The sequence below is a fragment of the Myotis yumanensis genome, unplaced genomic scaffold (assembly GCF_028538775.1).
Source record: "Myotis yumanensis isolate MYYU_CA2020_CCGP unplaced genomic scaffold, mMyoYum1.0.hap1 SCAF_1, whole genome shotgun sequence".
Classification (NCBI taxonomy): Eukaryota; Metazoa; Chordata; class Mammalia; order Chiroptera; family Vespertilionidae; genus Myotis; species Myotis yumanensis.
The window spans coordinates 78,594,686-78,607,586 of NW_027223752.1; the positions used below are offsets into that span (position 1 = coordinate 78,594,686).

General features: G+C 45.1%; 1 protein-coding gene across 1 annotated transcript in view; it reads left to right on the forward strand.

Annotated features, from left to right (window-relative positions):
• Window positions 1–12,901, forward strand: part of RYR3 (ryanodine receptor 3) — a 398,822-nt gene that overhangs the window by 152,273 nt on the left and 233,648 nt on the right. Inside the window, exons 20-23 of the mRNA XM_070407843.1 lie at window positions 3,986–4,202; window positions 7,831–7,935; window positions 10,406–10,509; window positions 11,675–11,758. Coding sequence (XP_070263944.1) covers window positions 3,986–4,202; window positions 7,831–7,935; window positions 10,406–10,509; window positions 11,675–11,758 — 510 coding nt within the window. The remainder of the gene's footprint in view (window positions 1–3,985; window positions 4,203–7,830; window positions 7,936–10,405; window positions 10,510–11,674; window positions 11,759–12,901) is intronic.

Here is a 12,901-nt window from a genome sequence, read left to right on the forward strand (position 1 = left end):
TTTCCCATGAGCTCTCTCTCTCCCTTCTATCCTCCCATCCTCTCTCTTCCCATCCCCAGCCCTAACACAGGTAAATGTGTCCCTTACTAAACCTCAAGGGCCAATTGTGAAGTTCTGAGTAGGTCCTTGAAGCCCTCACCCTTCCACTTCAGATGGGAGAGAACCCCTACCTCCTTTTCTCCCTGACAGTTCTCTTCGTGTGAATTCCTTACCTTGCTTATCTCTGTGGAGGTGCACAGTGAGCTGAAGCTAACAGAACTGGGAGCTCCTCTGTAGCTGATCCAGCACCTCACTCCAGGATGTGAAAAAAAATGGCATTCGCTCAATTGTCCTCCTTTGGGAGCTCTGCTAAAACTCTGATTCAGAGGGTAGCCCATCCTAATATCCTCAAATAAAGTGGATTTCAGCCATTTCATTCCTTTCCTTTGATTATTTCCTATATTTCATCCCTAGTTCTTTCCTTCAACCTGGTCAGTCTGGATTTCCCTGAACGAGCAAGTGAGTGAGTGAGGAGGAGGAGGAGGACCCCCAATAGTGGTGGTGACTTGTTGGAGCCCATCCCACAGTCTCTGGGCAGCTCCTCATGGGCTGCGAGGGAAGGAGCCACAGACGGTGGGTGTGCCTGGAGCCAGCTCCTGTCCAGTCCCACCTGCTGGGAGCTGGGCTCCCATCTGACAGGCTTTGGAAGCAACCCAAGACCAATCCTGCCACCCACTGAAGCATAGCATTATGGCTTGGAAGACGATGCTTCAGCAAGCAGTAAACACTGATTACAGGCTATGTAAATTTTTCATTTTACAGTCTGTGTGGCCATTACAGGAGATAAGATTAAGATTTATCTTCATTATTGTTCTCCTTTTAATAACTGAATATACATGCAGAAAGTATTGTTCTCCTTACTGCTATATGGAACTCCACCTTTCTTGATTTGTTATCTTTTCAGAAGAGGACAGCTGATTTTAAAACGTAAGAGAAATTTTAAAACAAAACAGAACTGGCAAGAGAGCTCAAGAATAATTAAGTTCTGAGTAACAAAGAACACACTCGCCATATAAGCTCCCAGCTCAGCTTCTCACAGGAAGGATGCTCAATGAGGAGAGAAAGGCAAAAAAATCCCACACTCATTCTTTGCTCAGAAAGATCCCGTTTTACCCCATCGTTTCCACATGTCAGGAACACAGTCTGTTCTGTTACGGATGGATTGGGAAGTTCTCAACAAATGGTTGCAAGGCTTAGTCATTATTTCCTGAAGGTTCACAAAATTAGTAACACTGCAGGCTAATGACTCAATTTTGTTTTAATGTCATTGTTCATATTCTTAATATATGTAGATCATGCCCTGTTGCATAACATTTAATGTAGGAACATTTGCAAGGGATAATTGTGGTGCTGACTCTATAGCACTGTGGTTTAAGACTTTAAAATGGGAAAGTGGGAGGATTCATATTTCTATAATTAATCTTAAAATACTGTTGGGATAAAGAATGTATTTGTGATGGAAAGGAGAAAACCTTAAGGTCTCTCACTTGGGGACATTTTTATTTTCCATTTTCACAATCAGACTATGTCCACAGTCACAGTGACTCAGCCCACACTGTGACTTCGCTTGCAAGGCTGCCCTGCCAGAATGAAGGAAGTGAGGCCTAGTGGAGAGTGTTGCTGTGAGAGTTTTGCTGGGTCGAAGTTCTTCCTCTGTGTACCTCACCTTGCTTCACACACACATGCCCACTCCATCCGCAATTCCTAACATTCCTAATCCCCTCCCCCTAAAATGGGATCTGGCTGCTTGTTTCCATGTTGGCCATCACTACCCTGTGCAACCCACCCTCATCTCTCACTGTGACTAGATGGGTGTCAGGTGCCTGCAATTGCCTTCAAATTGTTCCCAAGGCCTGTCTACATAGAGCAACCTGAAAATTTTTATCTTTTCTTAAAATCCCTCAGAAGCTTCCCACCTGGAAGAAAATCTCAACTCCTTCTCCTGGCTCACAGACCCTGCCTGGTCTAGTCCTGCCGCCTCCCACCTCATCTTCTGCCCCTCGGGTGCTCCGTGTTCTCATGACACCACCTCTACCCAAGCTCTGTCTACCTCAGGGCCTTTGCACATGTTGTTTTTTCTGCCTGGAATGCTCTTCCTCCAGATTTTGAACTCATTAGCTTCCCCTTAATCCTAGGGGTTAATTTATATGTCTCCTCCTCAGAGATGCCTTCCTTGACTCCAATCTAGGAGGAACCCTCTTCCCCAACTTATTTTGTCTCCCTCTTTATCCCCTCACTGGATGTCTCCCAATCAGCATTTAGATCCATTGGTCTAGTTCAGTGGTCGGCAAACTCATTAATCAACAGAGCCAAATATCAACAGTACAACGATTGAAATTTCTTTTGAGAGCCAAATTTTTTAAACTTAAACTATATAGGTAGGTACATTGTTATTAACTTAATTAGGGTTCTCCTAAGGCTTAGGAAGAGCCATACTCAAGGGGCCAAAGAGTCGCATGTGGCTCACGAGCTGCAGTTTGCCAACCACGGGTCTAGTTGGATGCCTACTCTGTGCTGTGTTCAGTGCTAAATCCTTAGTGCGGAGAACATTGCAAGTCCTAGGAGCTCAGTGAATGGTGGTTAAGTGGAGGGAGTGAGCGTTGTGTGCAGATGCTATGTGTGTGGATTGATTTCTCCTGTGTGAAATTATTGTTGACCCTGCCGGGCTGCATACCCTACCATGTTTTCATTACTTAAAAGTTCAGTCACATTTCCTCATCAATTTAATGTGGTTGCAGTTGACGTGGAAAAGCTGTATTTCTAGTTGCTAACTTAGGAGCATGTGAATATCATTTTGAAATAGCTCACCCTTTCCTCCTTGGGGTCCAACCCTAATGCTGACCTAACTTGTAGACCTGGGGCTGAAAGTCAGCCAGAATGCTGAATTAAAATATTGAAAAAGGCCGAAACCGGTTTGGCTCAGTGGATAGAGCGTCGGCCTGCGGACTGAATGGTCCCAGGTTCGATTCCGGTCAAGGGCATGTACCTGGGTTGCGGGCACATCCCCAGTAGGAGATGTGCAGGAGGCAGCTGATCGATGTTTCTCGCTCATCGATGTTTCTAACTCTCTATCTTTCTCTCTTCCTCTCTGTAAAAAATCAATAAAATATATTTTTTAAAAAAAATATTGAAAAAGACTTCAGAGCATGGTAATTAGTGCCTGCCATTCCTATGAGCCCCCAACTGTCCTTTCCCCTTCCTCTGGCGGTCCCTCCAGGCACTGGTGAAGGGAGCCAGGGAATCTGGCTTGGAGACCAGCAGGGTGGTTGCGTCCCTAAGAAAAGCACTGGGACTCTAATAAGCAAACATTTTGTTCCCTTTTGGCCCCTGTGGCAGTGGCCACCTGAGGATGTTTCCTCAGAGTCGCCCTCATATGGCTGCTTTGGAGAACTGCAGCCCCTGCAGTGTACCATTTCTATTAATGTCGCCTGGCATGTATACCATTTGTGTTTAATACTCTGGTGCTACTAAATCTTTTGCCTTCATCTAAAAATAAGAATTTCCTGTTTTCCTCATGTAGTTATATCGTCCTTCCTTTCATTGACGTGTGACTAATCTCCCTCAGATTAAAGGACTTAAAGCTCTCATGCACTGATTCCAATCTTATTTTTAAAGAATAATATCATCATCCCTGTATTCTTTTTAATACTGTAGTGATAATGTGTGTAGTGACTTATCCACTAGAGTATAGATTTTTTTACTCTAGTGATATTAACAGTCAAACTAACTTTTAAGAACGTGGCTGATATGGTCACCTAAGGACCACACTCAGTTCTCTGTCCACTGCTTTTGTCTCACACTTTAGGATGTTTGCCGTGCTGAGTCTGAATCCAGTCACTTCCCACAGAATAACTTGGGTGTAGGGGAAACTGATCTTGAATTTGTGTGTATTTGGACTGGAGTATTTTTTTAACCTCTCTCTTCTTGGTCTCTCCCAATGACACAGAGTACGTTTCCTGATGGGTGGACGTCATGGGGAATTTAAGTTTCTGCCTCCCTCTGGCTATGCCCCTTGCTATGAAGCCTTACTTCCCAAAGAAAAGATGAGACTGGAGCCTGTCAAAGAATATAAACGTGACAGCGAAGGCATTAGAGATCTGTTGGGAACCACCCAGTTCCTCTCCCAGGCTTCTTTCACCCCATGCCCCATAGACACCAGTCAGGTAGGTTCAATCTGCCAACAGGAGGCAACCCATGAGGATGAAGTAATAGGGCTACATCCCTCTTTCTCTGTTGTCTATAGAATTGTCATAGAATGTGAACCACTGTTATTCTTCATGTTTCCACCACAGGTGTAGATTGAGCTCTTTAAGGATTTCTCAACTAATGGACAAGTTAGGCACTGGCTACTCACAAGGCACTGGTACTAGGCTCCGTGATGTGTAGGCAGAACTGTTTTTGGTATTCTCTGGGAGTTTACAACCAAGTTGAAGAGCTAAAAAGTGAATGTATTACTTTTTAAAGTGTAAATGTAATAAGTGCAAAATGAAGAGCATGCATAAGGAAATGCTGGACACCCTTTCGGCTAGAATGGTTTCAGAGTCTGTGTAAAGAGGATAGAATTCAATCAGTGCCCTCAATAAGCTTAAATTGGGATGGGTGTCCAGGGGTGAAGTCACAGGAATGGGATAAGTAAGGGACTAGAAGTAAGAACACAACTAGGGGCAGGTGGTAATGAGTACTAGTACTCCTGTGTGGCTGGATGCTGGGAAGAAGAGAAGTATAAAGGAAAACAGTTGGAAATAAAACTGAAAGAAATGGGATAGAGAGAAGGGCTTTAAAAGTGCTGATAAATGGATATTTTCCCCTTCCAGGGTCTATATTTTGAGAGAGATGTGTTCACATGGTTATGCTAAAGGGCATAAACAGCTTTCAGTATTTCCTATAAACCAGTGCTACTCAAATCATTATTCTAGATGTTAGAGAAAGTAAGTGAAAAGGGAATTTGTCTTTGAGGTGCTTGGGTTAATGGTCTGGAGGCATAAAGCTCTTTGGGTGTGTAGAAGGTCTAGAGCACGCATTTTTTCATAATATTCATATGACCCTGTTACATTCAGGTGTGTGCACATGCTCATGAGTTTCCTTCTCACATCCTGTAGCTGATAATTGTGAAGTGCCATAGTACAGAAACTATAGCATTTTTTAACCTGCTTCACAGAGCCTAGTATAGCACCTGGAGAGTAGTTGGAGTTGAGAATGTAGATGGGAAACTAGGGAGGAATCTGTGAGCCAGGGTGATGTTAGGACTCCATCATCTGGTTCTGGTTCCTGGCTATTCTAGACAAGAAGTTTGAGGACCAAGAACCCAATTAGCTTTTCTGTGTACACAAGCTGCTAGTGCCCAAGTTGGGGAAGAACATGAACAGGAGCATGATTCCTGCTTCTCTGTGCTGCCCTTCTTACTAAATTACCAGGTCAGTGTGTGTTACTCAGAAAAGGCTTATTGGAACCAATGGGGCCTCTAAAAGATACTTTAAAAGTGAGGGGAAGTTTTGATGAGGGAGGAGAAGAGGGCCTGACAAAAGAGTGAGAAGTTTCTAAACATGCAGAATTGAACATTTGGAAATCAAAAAACAGAGGTAGATCCACAAGCCAGAAAGGTACTGTCAGGACCCAAAGGTGAATTGGTATGGACCCTGGATCTAGGAAAATGTGTCTGGGAAATAAAATAATAGAGAAGCTCTCGTTGGAAAGGTACAATTTATTACCTCGAAGGAGACCTTGTCATTTTTTAGAATCTACTGTCCTGTGAAATTATTGTCAAAGGAGAAGTTAAATACAAGGTACTCACACATAGTCAACTCCATTCTCCCTGGGGCACATTAACCAATATGCCGATTAAGTATCGCTAAGTAGAGCCCTGTGGTTACACAAGAACAGTTCCCAGTGCTTGAACCACCCACAGCCCCTGGAGAGAAAGGAGCCCAGTTCTGAGCAACCCAGCCCCCAGACACCCAGGAGGCAGTTATAAAGCTAGTGTTACTCTGTCCTAGGTAGTCACCAGCTGAGGTCACTGACATTGTGATCTGGGTTATATGTGGAGGCCTCTTTCCACATTTTCTTCTTTCACTGAAGCATGCGGTACCTCTACTTCCAGACTATAATCAGTTAAAGGACCACTTAGTTTAAACAGATTATCTTAGTTAACCAGTAAAATCCAAATACAGTTGTGATTTGTTTTATTATAGTAGTAGTAAACTAAAACCAAAAAGGGGGGGAGGGGGAGAAACTACTAGTACTTGGGCGGGGCCCACAGTTTGTAACCTCAGTGGAGGGACAAGCAAAGTTCCAGGAAAACACAGAAAAACTCTCCCTGAAGGTAATTGTGGAAGACTTCCCAAAGGTGGTGACATTTGAGCTAAATTCAGAAGGATAAATATTGAGGGTGTTTGTGTTAAAACCAGAGCTGGATAGCAGTTAAAGTGGTAAAAACAAATTTTACTTCGAGTCTATTGCAATAAGGAGAAAGGAACTCCAGCACAGAGCTGGGTCAATTCTGAATACAGCGAGAACAAATGGGGATTTACAGCCAAGGAGCAGGTTGAGAGGTAGGGCCTGGGGTGGTCAATTATGGTCAGTTACTAAGAGGAAATATCAGGGATTGGATGGATTCTTGCCAACCTGATCTACTAGGATTCTAGCTGAAGGCAGACTGGAGTATCTGCTATCACCTGGGAGATGATGGGGGTGGTGAGGAAATTTGATCAGATATGGAAGGTGATCAGATAATAAGAGTAGTAGATTCTCATTAAACTGATTTAGCATGATTCTAAAACTAGGGTCTTGAGGGCAAGGCCAAGGATGTAGCCTAGTCAAAAAAGGGCTCAGCAGTACCTTTCTAGAGTTTGGTCAAAGAGAGAGTCTTTGTCATTTGTGTATCATGATGAGTATAAGGTTGCATATGCAAGGGCACCAAACTGTGGAACAGTGTGACCTTTTGGAAGAATTTCAAGAAGTTTGGAAAGGATGTGTTTGGGAGGACTGTGATGAGAGAACTAAAGAAACACATTTAGTTAAGACATCTAGTCTATGTCTTAGGAGTGCCAAGGAACACTTGGAGACATGCAGGAAGAATGTGTTTTAATGTGGTTTTGTTTTTATAAACTCATCACTCTGGCCAGAGTATGGAGGATAGATTGATGGGGAGTGGGAAGGACCCATCACGAGGCTCTTACAGTGGTCCAGGGAGGAAATAATGAGGTGGAATGATGTAGAGGAGAGAACTCTTCAGAAATATGCTTAGTGAATAGACATGACATATTTTATGACTGATTAGGCAGGGGAGGTGGGTGGCAGAACAGATAATGCCAAGAGGGAAGACACTAGGATGACTTCCAGGCTTAAAGCAATGGTGAGGCCCTTTAACAAAAAAAGGAGTGGAAAAAATAGGAAGAGAAAAGGGTTTAAAAGAAAAGATAATGAATTTATTGAGTTCACTCTGGTGGGAAAATCCTGTAGGCAGTTGAAACAATGGGTCTGAATTTCAGGAGAGACTGTGGCTGGAGATGTACTTACTTGGGACTACCCATATACGGGGAGGTGAGATCTCCCAGGGAGAAAGCATGGAGAGAGGGGATCTACGGCCCAGGGAAGTATTCCCAGGTGAAGAACACGCAACAGCAGTATCCGCAAAGAAGACTGAGAGGAGATGGGCAGAGAGGAAGCCAAGAGAGGAAAGAATCCTGGGTTACATGTAGGGAGTCAACTAGAACACCTGATCCATAGAGATATTATGGTAGATTACAGTTGGCTCTTGTAGTTCTGACTTCACACTTGTTCCTTTCCTTTTAGGTGGTTTTGCCGCCTCACCTAGAGAAGATCCGAGACAGACTGGCTGAAAATATCCACGAGCTTTGGGGAATGAACAAAATAGAGCTTGGCTGGACTTTTGGCAAGGTACGGGTTCCAGTGGCCAGGCTGAGGTGGACGGTTGGCTTGCCTTGTTATCTGGAAGGGTTCTTCAAAGACTTGAATGAGGAAGGGAGCCTCATAAGCTAAACTCGCTCCGGACTACCACCTATCTAGCTGCCGCTGTGTTCAGCAGCAGGCTTGTTCGGTTGTTGGTTTAGTACTGTCAGGAGTGCTGGGGAGGCCAGCTCTGCACAGACAAAACCAGGAACCTACTTCCCTTTTTACTCCCAAATGCTGGTTTCCTTTATTCAGGGAATAGCGAGTAAGGTCCATTCTCAGCACCCCTTTGAGAGCCCTGTCATCTCCCTTTCCTTTAGGAAAGTTGTCCTCTCTGCATGGGTGGTAAAAAGAGGCTGATTCATTGTCCTGAATCAGAATTTGTTTAATATGGTTTTCGGACATATCACTTAGATTAATGGACACTCAGAGGAGGTTAAGGAACCTCTTTCACGAGAAAGCTTTTTTCACCGAGGCTGAAAATTGATTTTGTTCTGCGATTTGTAAGGTTCTGTCTGAGGAAGAAGTACTAGTATAGGTCAGTTCTGAAGCTTCCTGTGACCCTGAAAGTCTCAAATTATGAATGGTTCAGCTTAGTTACTGCGAGGGGTCCTGCACTCTAGCACACATGTTGGGATAGCTACCATAAAATATTCTCCTTGAATCTGACCACCTCTCTGCTGTATGCTCTTATAACACCACAAACCTCTCCTGTAGAGAACTAAGCACAATTTTAACTTTACCTTTATTTCTATTACTAGGGGCCCAGTGCACGAATTCATGCACCTGTAAAAGAACTGTGGGCTGCGAGGCTGCAGTGGGCACAGGGACAGGTCTTGGCCCATCCTCTGCGACCCTGCCTAGCCCCTCCTGCCATGGCCTCCAGTACCCTGTCTGCTGGCAGCCCTGCTCCTGCTGCCATCACTCCCACACAGTGATGGAGCTGGCCCTGCTCGCACCCACTGATGGCCAGCAATGGGTGCAAGCGGAACCAGAGGCATCAGTGGGTGTGAGTGGTGGCTGCTGCCCCAATTGCCCCTCAAGAGCATGGGGAGGTGGGGAAGCCCTCAGGGGCAATTGGGGCTGGAAGCCACTACTCAAACCCACTGATGGCACCAAGAAATTGGGACCAGTGCCGGGTGCCAGCAGCAGGTGCAAGCGGTGGCTCCAGCGCCGGCTGCAGGTGTGAACAGGGCCAGTGCCGGCAATGGATGCAAGTGGGGCCATCGCTAACAGCGGGTGTGAGCAGCAGCTGCCAGCCCCAATAGCCCCTCAGGAGCAGGTGGAGGTAGAGAAGCCCTGAGGGGTGATAGAGGCCAGCAGCCACTGCTCGCACCCACTGATGGTGCCAAGCAATCAGGGCTAGCACCAGGCACCAGCAGTGGATGCAAGTGGGGCCAGCCCTGGCAGCAGGTGCGAGCACTGGGCAGGACCACAGCGCACAGGAGCAAAGAATTTTCAGTAACCACCAGAGGCTCGCCCCAATGACAGCGACCGGTGCCCCACCTTGGTCTGGTGCTCCCGCTCACCTCCACCATCCCACTGCGGCCAACAGCTGCCATGTTCCCCTCCTGCCCCGTGGTGGTCAGTGCATATCATAGCAACCAATTGTTCAGTTGTTCCACCATTGGGTCTATTTGCATATTAGCCTTTTATTATATAGGATTATTTTATTGCATCCTGCCCCATTAGACTGTATCTACTTCATGGGGCTAGGGCTATCCCAGCTCACCATTGAACTCCTAGCATCTAGCTCATTATCTACCGCATAGTAGACACTCAACAAATATTTGTTGAATGAATGAAGTAATTAATTAACTAATTCAGTAGCCATAGGTCATATGTTGCTACTGAGCACTTGAAATGTGACTGTGAATTGAGATGTGCTGTAAGTATAACAAATGCCAGATTTTGAGGACTTACTATGAAAAATAATATACAATATCTAATAAATTATCTCATAGTAATTACTTATTAAAATGGCAATATGATGGATATATTGGGTTAAATAAAACACATTATTCATATTAATTTCACTTGTTTCTTTCTCCTTTTCTAATATGGCTACTAGAAAATCTGAAATCACAAGTGTGGTACCTTTGTGGCTGACCTTGTATTTCTATTGGACAGCACTGGTCCAGCTTCTGTAGTCCTTCATGATCTGAAGCATGCTGCCATTCAGTAGCATTGCGGTTCCATGAATTCGGCCAAGCAGGAGGGGTGTTAGAGGCCAGAAGCCACTAGCTAGAAACAAATGCACAGAGCACAAGCCACTGGCAGCTTGAGGACTGTATCATTTACTAGAGAGAAGATCATCTATTTGCCTATCAGCAAAATAGCTGTCTTTGTCTTGCCTGATAGAGATTACCTGGGCCATGTTTCACACTGTGTCCTTTTCTGTTTTCCAAGGCAGTGCCAGCTGTCGAACTTAAATTATATTCTTTATGTTGTCACCTAGATACGGGATGACAATAAAAGGCAACACCCCTGCCTTGTGGAGTTTTCAAAGCTGCCCGAAACTGAGAAGAATTATAACCTGCAAATGTCAACTGAAACCTTAAAGTGAGTGCTCAGTGGAATTGAATTTGGACTAAACAGTGAGTGGATGACTTAATGCCGTATAACTAAATTTCAAAGACATGTCTTTTGCCTGGAAAACATGACCCATTCTGATAAATTAGAGGGTGATTATTCATGCCACAAAAGGATATCGCAAAGTGAATAACACATTCACCATTGTTATTTAGCATATATATTTCTTTAGAGGCCATTTGCTATTTGCCAGAAAGAGGGAAAATGTAGGGGGGAAAAAACAGAATCAAAGGACCAACTGCTTTTTGCAATTAGGTTAAATCAAGAAAAAAAGATAAGGTGTTTCTAAAAACCAATGACAAAACATGGTTTGATTCACTAAAATTCCACTTAAAAACCACTTTTAGCTTATCTATGATCCCACCCATGATTAAAAGCCTAATTCAGACTTTATATTTTTTAGCCCAAGTTGGTATCTCCCATCTTGAATGTTTTTGGTGCTTGTTACCTGTTCTCTATGCATTCTATTTCTGTTCTCTAGTTGTCAGGGAACAGACACTGTGGTTTTGTTGGCATAACAATGCTGGGTCATCGTGCCTTGCTCAGGGCTCATATATGTGAAGTTGTCCATCACCCCGAGGCTGCCTGAGGGTGCAGCTCTGGTACCTCACAGTGTCTAGTGCAGCTCAAGGCCCTGCACGGGGAGTGCTCAGTCAGTACTCGCTGACTCCGGAATTGCCATTACGATCCTATCTGTTCCCTGGAATCAGAGAAGCAGGATATAATTCTAATTCAAATTTGTAAATTCAAAAATGTCTCAAAGTGGGATTAGGAACCAACTTTTTAAATTTTCTTATGCTTACTATCATCTAAATCTGGAGTTGGCAAACTATGGCCCATGGGCCAATCTGACTGGCTACCAATTTTTATAAAGTCTTATTGTAACAAAGCCAAGTTCATTGGTTTGCCTATAGTCCATGGCTGCTTTCATGCTCTAGGCTGGCAGAGCTGAGTAACAGAGACACATGACCCACAAAGCCTAAACGTTTACTATCACTCTTTACAGAAAAGCTCTGGGAAGCCCCTTGTCTAAACGAATGACAGTTGTCTGCTTTTATCAGCTGGGATGTGGGACAGGGTTCTGGCTGTCCTTTATTTGCAGCTAAGCCTAGTCTTTCCCTCTGTTTCATCACAGAACCCTCCTGGCCTTAGGGTGTCATATCGCTCATGTTAACCCAGCTGCTGAAGAAGATCTCAAGAAGGTCAAACTGTCCAAAAAGTAGGTGATTGCTTTCAATGGTCCAAGACTTCAATGCTTCAGTCTGGTTCCCAAACTGGGAGGATGGGAGGCCCATGCATGAAGACAGATAGCAGCCCCGGGTACTGCTAGCACCAGTGCAGGGTGGCTCCTCCGGTTCCTCAGGCTGCACAGAAACCCCCAGACAGGAGCCTGCGAAAGTACAAGTGTTTCCAGCTTTTCCCTCTTTCTGTTCCTTCTGCCCAGATCTACACTACTACTGTTAGTTTTGAGCCAAGAGATGCAGCACTCTCGGCTGGATGTGTTGCCTTTGGTCTATAAATAGCAGTTGGCACAGGACCCTGAAAATGATTGGTAGCCACAGCAAAGATCCACTGCTCTGATACTGGGCCAACCTTCTAAATCCTTTGTGAAAATGGGTGTCTCTGCCAAGATTTAATTTGGCCCCTAACTCTGCATGTGCACTACTCTTCCTCTCTCCTGCACATTCAGAGTCACATGGGCTCACACATTCAGATACGTGCTCAGGGGCACATCCACTGGCTCACTCACGTGCCCTCCCTCATATGCCAGACTTGGATGCTCACACATTCACACAGGTGTCATAATTAGTTAAGGAGCCAGGGTATTGCCAGAATTAATCAAATGCTTCTCTTCCCCTTCTTCCCTGTTAAACTCCCAAGCTCCTCTCTCAGAGCCTGAGACCAGCACATCTAAGAGGCAGCAGCGGGAGGGGCAGTCTGCTGGCCCAGGCTGCTGGAGTCAGTGTCCAGCAATCAATGCATATTGACTAGCCCAGTGGTCAGCAAACTGCGGCCCCTTGAGTGTGGCTCTTCCACAAAATACCACGTACGGGCGCGCACATACAGTGTGATTGAAACTTCGTGACCACACTCAAGGGGCCAAAGAGCCGAGTGTGGCTCCCGAGCCACAGTTTGCCAACCACTGGACTAGCCCATGATCAGGCATCCTGACAAGGTGGAGGAGGGGCAGTATCTTATGCCTACAATAGACCCTGAATCTCACGCTGCTTAGAGGTTCCTGGGTAGCATGAGCCTTGGTCTATAAGTCATCACCTTTAGGTTCTGGCCTTGGTCTGGGCTTTCATTGACACTGAAGCCATGAGCACCACTGGACTCACATTCCCAGGTGGCCATGATCATC